Source organism: Phyllobates terribilis, unplaced genomic scaffold (assembly GCF_046119375.1).
Source record: "Phyllobates terribilis strain yellow unplaced genomic scaffold, ASM4611937v1 Scaffold_2__4_contigs__length_985480577, whole genome shotgun sequence".
NCBI lineage: Eukaryota > Metazoa > Chordata > Amphibia > Anura > Dendrobatidae > Phyllobates > Phyllobates terribilis.
This window is the reverse complement of record NW_027362762.1, coordinates 238936526-238952466: the sequence shown is the minus strand read 5'-3', so window position 1 is coordinate 238952466 and position 15941 is coordinate 238936526. Positions and strand designations below refer to the sequence as shown.

Below are 15941 nucleotides of genomic sequence, written 5' to 3'. Positions count from 1 at the left end.
GACAACAAGAGAAGTAGCAGGTAACAGGCTATAACCGACAATCCACAGTTTGGCTAGATGTAGCAGAGTCGAAACGGTTGTAATCGGCAGTTTTACACTCAGCTGACTCTTGTTCCCCATAAGGCAGTTGCCGGCTGATGCCGGTGTTGTTTTCTTCTAGCTTCCCCGCCTAAACAATGCTCCGTCTTCTGGCGGCAGCGGAAGGTCTCCGGTTTGACCCGCTGAGCCCCTAGTCCATAACACTAAACCTCACTTGCTCAGTTCCACGGACCATGCGTCTCTTCTCCCTCTAGTCGGGCTTGACTCCAACTGTCAACTGCCTGCTTTCCCGCGCAAACCTCCTTTTTCTCCCTCTTCCTAGACACCGGTCACCTGACTCCTCAGCTCTCGCTCTGGACATGCTCCCAGACTCCCGGTCACCTGACTCCTGTGCTCGCACTCTGTCTTCCCCCTGCAACCAGAGGCACGGCCCCGGCAGTTCCGGATCCCTCGTTCTGAAAGTACTTACACCCCGGTCTTCCCCCTTACAGAGGGGGAAAGTGTGAAGAGAGAGTATGGGGGGAAGTGTGAGGAGACACAGTATAGAGATTGGGTAGTGCTGGGGCAGTATAGAGAGGGGGCAGAATGGGGAGACATTGTAAGGGCATAGTATGCAAGGAACAGTATCCAGAGAGGGGAGTGTGAGGAGGGGAAAAACACAGTATATAGACTTGGCAGTATAGGGAGGGACATAGTGTAAGAGGACAGTGTGGAGGGTATCTACCATAAGAGGGACAGTGTGGGAGACATATTTTGTGAAGACAGCACAGTGAGGGGCAATTATTCAGAGGCACAGTGTTGGGTAGATATTTTTATTCAGGAACATTATAATGACATCATTACCGTAGTTTAATGGGCACTGCATTGGGATGTGATGCAGAAGAATGGAGAAGATGAAAGTCTGCAGAGACAAGCTGTGGATGTCCAAAGCCACCTTGGCATCTGAACGAGATGGAGAAAAAAATGAACAACGTTAATCAGAAAAGATGTCATCTATAAGGTACCTGGATGTACTTGTTCATTTTTGATACTGATGATGGTTCTGGTCGCGTATTCATGTACTAATGGTGGTTCTGGTGATGTATTCATTGATGGTGGCCCTGCTGTTGTATTCATGCACTGCTGGTAGTCCTGGTGTTGTAGTCCTCAATTCAGCAAACTAAATTCTTGCTGGAAAACCTAGATCTGCCTCTGTTTTAAGTAAATAAGCCCTAATTTCTCTAGGGTAAAAGTAGCACAGCTTTATAATATGCTTTGTATATAACCCCCAGCATTAGTAAGATATTTGCTTGCTGTAATTGAATGGAAACCTTTTGTGAAAAATGCATCCAGACCTAGTGTCACACCTACAGGTAATGATGGTTGTCATTACCAACATGAAGAAATGCTATGAATATTAGGAAGCTGCACTCATCAGCAGACAATCATGTGCTTGCTCTTTCCGTCAGTGCTCAGCGGCTCTTCGCCCTGTATTCCTGCCCAGCAATGCCACACTGCCCTCTTCTCTGCCAGTTACCAAGATGTCTTCTGCGCGTCCTCCACACTTCGTGACGTCACAGCCAGAGCGCCTGCTCCATTGGTTACATGACTTAGTTTGTGGAGAATGCCGTTTACCCATAGGTTGGACTTGAAGGAGTGGGCGTGACCGGAGTGGCGGGAACATTGAGTGTGTCGGTGGGTGCGTTGTGCGGGCGCTGGCACCCTGGTATGGCCGGGTGGGCTGTGGCAGTGACTGGCAGCGCATGATATCGCAGTCACTGCTAAGTGGATCAGCGCGCTGCTCCCGAGCTGCCCGGCGGTAATCGGATTCCTCCTCCATAATCCGCTGTCAGCGCGGCCAGGTGACATCTCGCCGCCCGGGGCGGGACACACAGCTGCTCTCTTCCCTTCTCTATGGATCTGTCACGGGCCAAAATGAGCCGCAAACAAAGGGGGGCGCCGGGCACTGGGCCGGCATGTCCGGATTATCAGACGGGAGAGGACGGGGACCGGAAGATCTCTAAATTTGTAAGTATGGCAGCCTGGTACATGCTGGCACGGCTTGTGTGTGCACCGCAATATTCTGCGGTGTGGGCCCTGTGGGCACATCTAGCAGCCTCACCCTCCTGTGGTGCCATGTTCTGCAGTGTGCTCTGTCATTATTAAGCCTGAGGTTGTCACTGTCGCCCTCCTATTGTACCCCTGATCTGTATGTGTGGCAGGGCAGCAGTAGTGCCAGTCTGTGCCCGCTCCGTCCGCTACAGATATCTAGCACCCCGCTCATTAACACATTACTCTCCTATATTGTGCCACGTCCTGCCGTTCTCTGTGATGGTGCCCGCTGGTGGCAGATGACAATGTCGCCTATAATTGGGCATCGCACATGGTCTCCTGAGGATCTGCCTCTGCTCCGCGGTCCTCTTCCATCCCAGGTGCTGCTCTGGCACAGGTATAGGGGCGGTGCCGCTGGTGCCTTCCTCTGACTGATGCCCACTCCTATTAATGTTGGCCTTTTGCTCCTATGCAGGATCCTTGGTTCGGTTCTTTGGAAACTCTTGTTTTCTGGCTGCTCCTCCCTGGACTTGGTCCTGGTGCGATGATGTTCACCTACCAGTCGCTCCTACTAATGTACAGTAGAGGGACAGCGGCTGTGTTGTACCCTGGATAGTTCCCCCGGCACAAGTAATCCCATAGGGCCCCCCAGCTTCTGTTTACATCACAGTGATGATATACCGTATGGGCCCACAACCGCTCCAGTCAGTCATTGATGTCATACGATGCTCTGCATGGGAGCTGTATGCAGAATACGGTAGGATATTTTAAGTGTCTCGTCTGTCTTCAGGAGCACCCCACTCCCCTGCCTCTCAGCGTCCTGTTTGCTGGGCAGTGTGCTCCTGAATATTGACAGCTCTGGCCAGTAGCATGGACGCATCACTGGTCTGGAATGAGTCCTCCACCAGGCTGCCAACAACAGCAGCTTTACCTCCAGCATCAGAGGAGCGCAGTTGGACCGACGCCATCCGGCTAGCTTCATGGAAGCCCTTGCATATTCCATAGCATGGATGGGTAACGCTTTTTATGTCAGGGGCAATTTGGATACTTAGGCTATGTGCCCACGATGCAGAAATGAAGCAGAAAATTTCTGCAGCATTTCTGCATCTCCCTGGCAGAAAAAAACGCATGCAGATTGTGCATGCGTTTTTCCAGCAGAATACATGCGGATTCACATGCGGGTTCACATGGGTTTCCGCATGCAGATTGACAAGCACTTTCCAGGCGATAGCATCACTTGGAAAGTGCTTGACAACTAGGTCACACTGTATAAATCCATGCAAACGGCATGGATTTATACAGTGTGACCGTAAAAATTAAAACAAATAAAGCTATACTCACCCCCGAGGCCCCGGCGTGTGCAGCAGCGCTCGTTCCTGTCTGGTTCCCGGCTGCCGGCATATCGCGAGACACAGCGGTGAAGGGCCTGCGGTCACATGACTGTGACGTCACCGCAGGTCCTTCAGCGCTGCTGGCATTCAGAGAGAAGACGCCGGACAGGTGAGTATAAACTTTATTTGTTATTTTATTCTTTTTTTACAGGTACAATGGTACCCAGGTCTGGATGAGAGTCTCCTCTCCTCCAGAACTGGGTACCGTCCGCACATAGAGACGCATAGAAGCCGCTTGTAAAAATGTACAGTCGCGGTTTCTGTGCGTCTCAATGCAAGTCAATGGCGGGAGTTCCGCTGCGCTTCCGCAAAATTAAATGACATGCTGCGGATTTTTGTACGCAGCATAAACGCTGCGGAAAAATCCGCAGCATGTGCATAGAACATGCGGAATCCCCTTGGGGACCATGGGGTGCGGATTACCTAGCGTTTCACAAGCGTTTCCGCTGCGGAAATTCCGCAGCATAAACGCTTTAAAAACGCTACGTGGGCACACAGCCTTAGGACATCATTCATGGGCCATAGAAACTTATCAGCTGGAAAATTAACTTGATGTATCTCTTCAAACGATTATATCGCTCTAATGTGGAGGCTGGAGATGCTTCTCTGTGGTGCGACGTTTGATGATGGGTGGTAGTGATGATACTACTCGCAACTGCTTTTCCAGGTTTGCGTCAGTCTGGAGCGCAGGTGACTCTTTGCAATGTATTTTCAAAATAATTTGCAGCAGTAAGTTCTGAACTCTGATGTATTTTACACTGCGGGTCTCCTCACGGAGACAAATTCATCACTGGTCACGTAACATTTATAAAACTCAAGCAGTGGGAAGTCTGAAGTGTACATCACAAAGGAGACGCCGAGACTGCAGCATATACATCACATTGGAGACGTCGAGACTGCTGTATATACAGCACATAGGAAACGCTGGAGCTGCAGCATATACGTCGCATAGGAGACGCTGAGGCTGCAGAACGTACAGTACAGACCAAAAGTTTGGACACACCTCATTTAAAGATTTTTCTGTATTTTCATGACTTTGAAAATTGTACATTCACACTGAAGGCATCAAAACTATGAATTAACGCATGTGGAATTATATACTTAACAAAAAATGGTGAAACAACTGAAAATATGTCCTATATTCTAGGTTCTTCAAAGTAGCCACCTTTTGCTTTGATGACTGCTTTGCACACTCGTGGCATTCTCTTGATGAGCTTCAAGAGGTAGTCACCGGAAATGGTTTTCACTTCACAGGTGTGCCCTGTCAGGTTTAATAAGTGGGATTTCTTGCCTTCTAAATGGGGTTGGGACCATCAGTTGTGTTGTGCAGAAGTCAGTTGGATACACAGCTGATATTCCTACTGAATAGACTGTTAGAATTTGTATTATGGCAAGAAAAAAGCAACTAAGTAAAGAAAAACGAGTGGCCATCATTACTTTAAGAAATGAAGGTCAGTCAGTCTGAAAAATTGCGCAAACTTTGAAAGCATCCCCAAGTGCAGTTGCAAAAACCATCAAGCGCTACAAAGAAACTGTCTCACATGAGGACCGCCCCAGGAAAGGAAGACCAAGAGTCACCTCTGCTTCTGAGGATAAGTTTATCTGAGTCACCAGCCTCAGGTTAACAGCAGCTCAGATTAGAGACCAGGTCAATGCCACACAGAGTTCTAGCAGCAGACACATCTCTTCAACAACTGTTAAGAGGAGACTTTGTGCAGCAGGCCTTCATGGTAAAATATCTGCTAGGAAACCACTGCTAAGGACAGGCAACAAGCAGAAGAGACAAGTTTGGGCTAAAGAACACAAGGAATGGACATTAGACCAGTGGAAATCTGTGCTTTGGTCTGATGAGTCCAAATTTGAGATCTTTGGTTCCAACCACCGTGTCTTTGTGCGATGTAGAAAAGGTGAACGGACGGACTCTACATGCCTGGTTCCCACCATGAAGCAGCATGGCTTCCACAGCATCTTGCAGTGGCATGCTATTCCATCCGGTTTGCGTTTAGTTGGACCATCATTTATTTTTCAACAGGAAAATGACCCCAAACACACCTCCAGGCTGTGTAAGGGCTATTTAACCAAGTAGGAGAGTGATGGGGTGCTACACCAGATGACCTGGCCTCCACAGTCACCAGACCTGAACCCAATAGAGACGGTTTGGGGTGAGCTGGAGCGCAGAGTGAAGGCAAAAGGGCCAACAAGTGCTAAGCATCTCTGGGAACTCCTTCAAGATTGTTGGAAGACCATTTTCGGTGACTACCTAACTTTTGGTCTGTACTGTACGTCACATAGGAGATGCTGAGGCTGCAGCATGCACGTCGCCTAGGGGGCGTCGGCGCTGCAGCATGCACGTCGCCTAGGGGGCGTCGGCGCTGCAGCACGCACGTCGCCTAGGGGGGCGTCGGCGCTGCAGCACGCACGTCGCCTAGGGGGGCGTCGGCGCTGCAGCACGCACGTCGCCTAGGGGGGCGTCGGCGCTGCAGCACGCACGTCGCCTAGGGGGGCGTCGGCGCTGCAGCACGCACGTCGCCTAGGGGGGCGTCGGCGCTGCAGCACGCACGTCGCCTAGGGGGGCGTCGGCGCTGCAGCACGCACGTCGCCTAGGGGGGCGTCGGCGCTGCAGCACGCACGTCGCCTAGGGGGGCGTCGGCGCTGCAGCACGCACGTCGCCTAGGGGGGCGTCGGCGCTGCAGCACGCACGTCGCCTAGGGGGGCGTCGGCGCTGCAGCACGCACGTCGCCTAGGGGGGCGTCGGAACTGCTGCTGTCTTCATTGTTGGGACTGGAGAGTGCTGACTCCACAAAGTACATCCTGATGGTAGAACTGGTCAGCATCAGGATGTAATCCATCATTGCATGCGACGCAGCGTTCAGTAGTGAATGCTGCATGCTTTTGCTTGCAGTTTAAAGAGCAATTAAGGCGCCCCCATCTGGTAAAATGCCGGAGAAAAGGACATTGGACCAGAGGTTCCCCACCTCTGTTCTGTAGCGTAGGCTGCAGAGAGGTGGCCGTTAACCTTGATAGGATTAAAAATCGTTCTGTTTTTGAGAGTGGAGGGGATTAACAGGAGGTAAATTGCAAGTGATGTTTGTACCAGTGCTATGCAATGTTGCCCATTTAATAACACAACAATTAGTAAAGTTTCTTTATTGTAGTTACATTTGAACACTGTTATATTTGGTTGCTGAGGTGCACATATTAGTGGTGGCAGCCCGTGCGCCTACTAGCTTACTGCCCGATCTGACACCGGGCATGGAGAGATGCGTGGTGTGTGGCAAAGGTACGATACATGGCAAATGTTGGTCACAGGTCCCATTAATTAGAATAGGACAGTGCTAGAAACTCTCAGGGCTGTATGAATGCCTCAGCCCAGCGACGCATCTTTCCGTGACTAGTTTCTGATTGGTGACGGTGAGTGTGCCAGGAGATGAGTTTCTGAAATATGAGCACATGGATTACAGCGGGACAGATAGTTTGTCCACGTTCACATCCGATCACAGCCTCCATTGCTGTTGCGGTAAATTTCCAAGAAAAAGAAGCTCCGTGGCTTTATAATGGGTGACACGGTGGCTCAGTGGTTAGCACTGTGGCCTTGCATCGCTGGGGTCCTGGGTTCAAATCCCACCAAGGACAACATCTGCAAGGAGTTTGTATGTTCTCCCCGTGTTTGTGGGTTTCCTCTCACACTCCAAAGACATACTGATAGGGAATGTAGATTGTGAGCCCCAATGGGGACAGTGCCGATAATGTCTGTAAAGCGCTGTGGAATTAGTGGTGCTATATAAGTGATTAAAATAATGGATTGGCGGATACAAGGTTAAATGGATGTTCACATGGAGTAATACAGTTTACTAAAGAAATAATGGTAAATACATGACAAAAAACATGTTACTCTACTCCTCCACAGGAGTGCTATATAGCAGACATCTCGATGGACAAGAGCAGTCTTCCTACATTCTGCAGCTCATCCCCAAATCACAATATGGTTTTATTATAATGGAATTTATTCAGTTGTACCAATATAACTCCTTTTTAAATTTGCCCCGTTTTGCACATAACCCTAAGGCTATGTGCCCACGATGCAGAAATGCTCAGGATTTTTTCCTGAGCGTTTCTGCATCTCCCTGGCAGAAAAAAAAGCATGCGGATTGTACATGCGGATTGTACATGCGTTTTTCCTGCCAGGGACATGCGGATGTGAAGCGTTCTTCACTTGCATTTCTGCATGCAGGTTGACAAGTGCTTTCCAAGCGATTTTAGCATCACTTGGAAAGTGCTTGTCAACTTGGTCACACTATATAAATCCATGCAACCGGCATGGATTTATATAGTGTGACCCGAGAGAATGTAAAAAAATAAAAAATAGATCTATACTTAACTTCCGATGGCCCCCGGTGTCTTGCTTCGCTCGGTGCTGACTGCCGGCAGATCGTGGTACACTGAAGGACCTGCCGACGTCAGCGTCGCATGACCCGTCACATGACTATGACGTCTGCGCAGGTCCTTCAGTACATCGCGATCTGCCGGTGACGCGCCCCTGGGCCTGTGTCGCGCTGCGTTGCGCACGCGGGAGCTTACCCGGAGCCGGATCTGTTTAGGGTTGTAGTCTCGTGGCGGTGACCCGGTCCGTGCCCAGGGAGTCAAACTGGACGGCAGTCTGTTAGCGGTAGAAAATGGTTGATGACTACGCCACCCGTTGAATGCAGCCAGGGGGCTGCTGCTGCAGGGCAGACCGCTGAGGCCGGTGGAAGGATGGTGCAGCGTGATAGTATAACCCCCAACGGGAGGGGTATGGCCTCAGGGCAGCCGACGTGGATGATGGGGGTAGCAGGAACCACTCAGAGACGGTATGGTAGCGTTCAGGGTCTTTACTGGTAACAACGATAGACCCTCCCGGAGTACTTGCTAGCGAACGGGGCCTGGTCAGTCCTTGAGCAGATGGGATCTCCCCTGGCCAGGCGTAGTTGTAGGCCTCCCAAGCTGACTGTACTCTTCTGGCTACCTTGCTAGAAGCTGATGTAAGTAGCCCACGTCCCTGAGTGTACCGTGTGGTGCTCACCCGTATGGCCGGTGACTCGGGGCCTTCTAATGGCTTCCGCTCCACGATGGCGGTGCTGGTCCCACGCGTGTGACCGGGCCTTCGGGCTTCTGGGCCAGGGGACCTGAAATCCCCTGCCTGACGGATTCTGCTGCTGGGTAGAAGTTAGTCCCCACAGCCTCGGACTCCGGGTCCGGTAAAGAATCTTCTTAGGGCGAGCTCTTTAGCTGCCAGCCCCTGACTCCTTGTGACTCTGCTGCTTCCTATGCTGCTCTTGTCTCTACTCTTCCTGGACTCACTAACCCTGCCTCAGCCCCGGGTTTATACAGGGGAAGTTCTTCCCCTCCCAAGGCTGGGCAGGAGGTGTGGCATGCACAGGATCCCTGACCAAAGGACCTCCCACCTGCTCTCAGACGTAATATCTCTATCACTGTGACAACCAGACCCCTGGGGTGTCACACCGGCATGAGAGGTCGAGCGCAGCGGTGGCCAACAGAAGGTAAGTATAACATTTATTTTTTATTTTATTCTTTTTTTCACAGGTTCTATGGTACTCGGGTCTGGAGGAGAGTCTCCTGTCCTCCAAACCCAGGTACCATCCGCACATTGAAACGCGTGGATTCCGCATCTACATATACAGTGATGCGGAATCCAAGCGTTCCAATGCAAGTCAATGGCTGCGAAAACGCAGCACTTCCGCATAATACTTGGTAGTGCTGCGTTTTTTTCCGCAATGATAACCCGCAGCGGAAATTTCCGCAGCATTTGCACAGCACATGCAGATTATCATTGGGGACCATGGCAGGCCTTCTAACATGCGTTTCTGCAGCGTTTTTGCCGCTGCGGAAACACCTAAAAAGCGCATTGTGGGCACACAGCCTTAAGGATGCTTATTTAGTCTTTATTTGCCCTCCGGTTGCCATTGGATCTATCCTTTTGTAGTTCCCGTTCTTCTGGTCGATCATATGCTGTGCAGTCTCTGCCAGCATTGCTATGCTGTGTGAAGAACTGCGCTTCTACTGTGAGGGATGATCTCACGGATGAGAATTTCCTTCATTACAGTGTAGCATTCCTAGCAGGAAGCAGTGGTGTGCCTGTGGTGGTAACTAAGGGGAGCACTATATTATAGGTTGGGACTGTATATTGGGGGGTTGAGAGGAGGATGAGGCTATGTATAGAGGAGCTGACGGCATGTACTGCAGGATAGGCTGTACACAATATTTGTTGCCTGTTGCTGAGAGATCAGTGATGTGAAAGTGTAAATGCCACTCTATTGATGTGTAGCACCCCGAGGGCTCGGCTGCTACAGGGGTATTGCACCTCAAACCAGAGGTGTGGTATTCCACTCCCGGGTAAGGATGGAGTGTGGACCAGGACTCGGTAGGCTGCATGCACCACACACACCCCATTTCCGAGGGACAGCTCAACGGTGCTCCCACTAGACAGAAGTGCAGGCACGACAGCATCTGTCCTTGGCTGGAGTGGGGAGGGGGGAGGAATACCCAGTGGTCTAGGAGCAGATAGGGGTGGGTCTCTGGGCATAGGTAGGAGCCCATTGGTTGCTAGTCACCTGGGCTCGGGTGTTAGAAGGAGGTATATAAGGTGGGCACCATCTTAGGAGAGAGTTCAGTCCAGCCAGTTCAGAGAGGAGGAGAAGAAGACAGGAGTTCAGCCAGAGAGGGCTGACAGGGAGCTGTGGCTCAGTCTGGGCCCAGCTCCAGAGGCAGGCCTGGAGTGGAGGCCAGAAACAGCAGAAAGAGAGAGGAGAAGGAACGGAAAGGAAAGTAAGAAAGGAACTGGAACAGAGGAGAAAGGAAGCAAGGAACACAGAGAAAGGCCCAGAGACACGAGGACCGAAGGAACCCCATATGCCCAGAGGAGATACAGGGTGAAGGGTTGGCAGAACAGGGTACCGGAACCCAAATTGGTGGAGGCAACAGATTCCTCAGCCAAAGACCGGAGGTTGTTACCACATCTTGGTGCGACCCCTCACTACATCCACCAGAAAGGCATACCGTATAGGGTCAGGGAAACCGGGAGAGGTTTCGCCAACAGAAGGCCCGAGGAAGCTGGACAAAGGTGGGTCACTGGTGGAGACGGCCAGAGAAAGGTAGAGAAAGGAGCTCTGAACCACACTCTGGAATTACCTGGGAGTTGACCGAGTCCCTCACCTGATGGACGCAGCACGGCTCGGGCAGTCATCGCCTGCAGCATTGACATGAACAACAACTGTGAGTAAAGAATTGAAAACTGCAACCGCACGTCTGTGGTTCCTCGCCGCACTAGCACCATTAGCACTGGGACGCTTCTACCATCACTCCCATCATCTCTCACATTAGCTGCCCTGAGGCAATACTTCTCCCGTGGGGAGTTATCCCATACTCGGCTGCGCAAACAACATCAGCCTCAGCGGTCGGCAGCGCAGCGGCAGTCCCCACTGACCGCAGTCCACGGGTGGCGTAGTCGGACATTTGCTATACATTAAGACTGCCACTGGTTTGACCACCCTGGGCACGGACCGGGTCACCGCCACACGGAGACTACAACCCCCAGCATTCTACAACAGGCCTGGTTCCGGGTTCCCCTGCACAACACAGGCCCAGGGGGCGCGTCAGATGCATATGACAGAGAAATATCTTCTGCTCTATGCATCTCCAGATTAGCTTTGTGAAACTGCAAAAGCTAATTTGTCAACTGACCACAAACGCAGCTTGGAGAAGTGCAGAAGAGGTTGAGCTCTGCAATAACCAGCTAATGATGTCTAACCACACATCAGATATACTGATGTAGATGGCAGAAAGTAAAATAAGTCGGTCAGGGCATTGTACAGGAGCAGAAAGTATAAAGAAGTGTACGGTGATTTGCACTTAGATTAGTTGGTGATATCTGAGTAAGGCTTGTCAGGAACGCACAGGAGAGGGGATGAAGGGTCTGCAGCACTGAATGGAAGCAAGTGCTGCAGTTTTAATGTAAGAATAGGGCCATCCATCATGCTTTGTGCAACTGGATGCACAGAGGGGCAGATAGAGATGAAAAAAGACTTAAAGGTAAAAGAAACATTATGTTGGACTTAGTCTAAGAAAAGTCTGCATTTTATTGTGCTTTTTGAAAAGTAATGTGATTCTAGGAATAACCAATTAAATCTGACTTTTATATCCTTGTAGCATTATCACTTCGTCCCCTTGTGGTGTTGATGCTTCTGTCTAAACACTGGACTGGTCTCGTCGGTCTGAGAAGACGTGAGCTCGGCCCTTTGATATGTCTTTGTCCTAGAAGTGATTTTGTACTTTGCACTCCCTGGTAATTTTCTCCAAAGAGGTTAAAGCAAAGCAGATACTAATAATAGTCACCTGGAAGAATCAAACCAACTGACCCATGAATTTACCCCATTACAGCTGCATATATCACTATCCCATCAAAGCAGCTGACAGTTATAGTGTACTTTTCAACTAAAATTACTATTCAGAGTAAGCTGCGGTTTGTCAGTACATGTGTATATTACTTGTATTCTGCATTTTTCAACAGTTTTCCCACCTGCAGACTGTATCTATAATTTTCAGTTTTCTCTGAGCTAGTGTGTGGAAGCTAGCTGCTATGATGTATCTCATACATAGAGATGGATTCCTGCTTTTCTTTCTTTATAGCATAAATAAAGCAGCTGCAGCATGTGGGATATCCTACAGCAATACTGAGCATGGTGGCTGGGAATCCGGGGCACTGATCTGCTTCTCCTTGCTCCTCATCCTTTCTCACCTCCATACAGTTTAATAGGCTCTCTAATTGATACATCAGTGAGCTGGTGGTCTCTTTGTGTGTTGAGCAAGACTGAGTTGAGCTGTTTTTTCAATAGATGGATGGCAGGATGGAGGGAAAGAAGTGGCTCATAAGTGAATAATTTTTTTTTTCAATAGGGATATTAAAAACTTTTTTTTTTTATGTTGGATTGTTCTAAATTCTGAAAAGTTTATTGAAATGACAGTGACCATTTAAATTGTGTGTGTGTATTATACAATGTTGCAGGCAATTTAGTAAGGGTCATGAGGTGCATTTGAGCATGCTCCAGTGACCGCTTTAGAACTACGTGGCAATAGAGTTTAGAGCCCTGGGAGGTCATCATTAGGGGGCTGGCAGCTGCCAATCAGTGCAGGTTTAAAAATAAGTTGTATTGGCACACATGATTTATTCTGCACATTATGATATTGGAATAACCCTAAGCAAAACCTAACTGACCCCATTATAAGTATGTGGGATGTTTTATTTTTAGGTGATTGTCTTGAGATGGATTTGGCACAGTTGTAATGTCTGGTTATCGTTATAATGGAAAGCAGGACTGTTCACACTATTGTTCATGCAGACCTCAGTATTATAGGAGACTTCTCTGAACTTTAGGAAGACTGGAACTTATCCAGGACTTATCTCAATCTATGGATCAGTGATGCTCTTGCAGCAAATCTGGTTGTGTCATAAGCAGTATCTTCTGAAAATGAAAGTAGTTTAATCACTTGAAGACTTGTGCATCACATGTACAGCATAATTCACTCGTTACTTTACCCGGAAAAATCCCTGTAACTTCTAAAAGAGACGACCTATCGTACTGAAATTTGGACTGTACATATCTAGGTTCACGAGAAACTGATGTTTTAAAGCAGGTGTTGAGAATGCCCACTGTTCACATCCAAGCACGTCTGCACGCCAGGGCTGTGGAGTCGGTAAGCCAAGCCCCCCGACTCCTCAATTTCCCTGACCCTGACTCCACAGCCCTGCCTCACTACTGAGCATGTACATAAAGTGCAGCACAGATTCATCTCAACTAAAACCCGAGACCCTTAGATCAGGAGCAGAACAGACATTTATAAGACATTTCATAACTTTCCCAAATTCTTATGGAAGCATTTACAGCACAGTCTGCATTGTACTACTGTACCCAATTTATTATATATTTTAGGAGTCGGTTCATTTTATACCAACTCCACCAAAATGGACACAGACTCTGGCTCTGCATCCCTGTGCATGTGCTGTTCCATACTATTGTATTCCACAGGATGTCTGGGGTCATAGCCTAAATTTCTCTCTGTATGTTCTCTCCAAGTGCTTGTAATGTTCGTGGCTTGTTAGTATACACCCAAAACTTCACATAGTGACAGATTTTTTCCTTTGGGGCTAATGAATTCTTTCCTGTTGATTGTGCCCATTCAATTCCTGAGTTCCAGTGACTCTGTACGGGTGAGCACGACCTTTCTTCCCCACTCGGTGACATGTGGAATATGGCAATGCCTGTCTCCTGGGAAAGCCTGGGCAACTATTTCCGCGGAGGTGCCAGAAGTCGCCATTTCACAGCTTGAATTGTTTCCACACGGTTTGGACGGCGGATTTCGACCACCAATCTTCTTTAGAAACTCACTTTGGTGCCTCTTTAAGGACTCTGTTTTCCAATAAGTTTTCACAATGAAAACATTCTCTTCCCAACTGTATCTGTACATTGTTAACAAATGAATAAGGAATTTGGCTGGAGTGAAATGCAAACACCACACATAGACTACCGACGGGCAGAAAGGCGTGCAGCAAGTCTACCTTGTAGTGGAGACCATCCGTGGGGCGACAAGTCAGCGAGACCACTTGGTGCGAGGACGTTTCTCGTTGCTGAGGTTCATTATACTCTAATTTCTCGTGAACCAAATAACGTACAGTTCAAATTTCAGTACAGTCGACCGTCTTTTAGAAGCTACAGCAATTTTTTTCCGTTTAAAGTAGCGAATGAATCCCCCTCTATAACGAGTAAAGTATTTGTGTCCGAGCTCCTGTCTGCTTCTCATTCGTGCAGCCGATATTACAGCGAACCAGAGGAAAGGAAATACAATGCTGATTTTAACCCCTTAAGCCCCGGAGCATTTTCCGTTTTTGCATTTTCATTTTTGCTCCCCTTGTTCCCAGAGCCATAGCGTTTTTATTTTTTGGTCAATATGGCCATGTGAGGGCTTATTTTTTGCGGGACGAGTTGTACTTTTCAACGCCATTACTAGTTTTACCATATCCTGTACGGGAAAACGGGAAAAAAATTCCAAGTGCAGTAAAATTGCAAAAAAAGTGCAATACCACAGTTGTTTTTTATTTATTTTTTTTACCACGTTCACTGAATGCTAAAACTGACCTGCCCTTCTTATTCTACAGGTCATTACGAGTTCATAGACACCAAACATGTATAGGTTCTTTTATATTTAAGTGGTGAAAAAAAATTCCAAAATTTGGTAAAAAAAAAAAATAAAAAAATAGCGCCATTTTCTAAGACCCATAGCGTCTCAATTTTTCGTGATCTGGGGCTGGTTGATGGCTTATTTTTGCGCACCGGGCTGACATTTTTATTGATAACATTTGGGGTAGATCCGATGTTTTGATCGCCCGTTATTGCATTTTATTGCAATTTTGCGGCGACCAAAAAACGTAATTCTGGCGTTTAGAATTTTTTTCTCGTTACGCCGTTTACCGATCGGATTAATTCTTTTTTTATATTGATAGATCGGGCGATTCTGAACGCGGCGATACCAAATTTGTGTATGTAGGGTTTATTTTTTATTTTATTTTGAATGGGGCAAAAGGGGTGATTTAAACTTTTACATTTTTTTATTTTTTTTTATATTTTTAAAAACTTTTTTTTTTTTACTTTTTGCATGCTTCTATAGTCTCCATAGGAGACTAGAAGCAGCAACTATCCGATCGCCTCTGCTACATACAGGGGACGAGCAGGTCCCCTGCATATAGCAGAAATGGTCCTGTGCTATGAGCGCCGACCACTAGGTGGCGCTCATAGCGACAAGATCATGACAACCACAGGCGTCTGCTGCAGACCCTGGGTTGTCATGCCCACCCATCGGCGACCCGCGATCACGTGACGGGGTCGCCGGTGGGTGGGGCTTATGACGCGCTACCCGGAAGCGCGCGTTAAATGCTGCTGTCAGATTGACAGCGGCATTTAACATGTTAACAGCCGCGGGTGGATCGTGATTTCACCCTCGGCTGTTGCGGGCACATGTCAGCTGTAAGAATCAGCTGACATGTGCTCCGTTCAGTGAGGGCTCAGCGCAGCAGCCCTCACTGAACGGGGGGTACGCAAATATGCGTACTAATACGTCCCCGGTAATTAAGGGGTTAAAGAATCACTCCTCCCATCAAAGTTTTTATCCTCTTGATATATTGCAGTAATCATGTACAGCACTGTGTAATTACAATTGCTCATTTTGCCTTTCTACCCAGTTAATTCTTTTTTCTCTCCTGTATGTAGAAACCGGAAGTCTTTCTTTCCTGCATAAATCATTCCTCCTTCAACTCCTGACAATCCTGCTCCTTCTCCCCCTGCCAGCTGCTTTTCCATTGATGACTCATGCTGGGAAATTTGTCCTCCTGTTTCTACATAGAGCTTAGAAGGATTCAGCTAGTCAGTTTTTAAT

General features: G+C 48.4%; 1 protein-coding gene across 3 annotated transcripts in view; it reads left to right on the top strand.

Moving 5' to 3' along the window:
- Positions 1-1662: 1662 nt before the first annotated feature.
- DIAPH3 (diaphanous related formin 3) overlaps positions 1663-15941 on the top strand; it is an 801864-nt gene continuing 787585 nt past the window's right edge. For all 3 annotated transcript variants that reach the window (XM_073663944.1, XM_073663945.1, XM_073663943.1), the window contains exon 1: positions 1663-2046. In XM_073663944.1, coding sequence (XP_073520045.1) covers positions 1933-2046 — 114 coding nt within the window. In that variant the 5' untranslated portion in view covers positions 1663-1932. The remainder of the gene's footprint in view (positions 2047-15941) is intronic.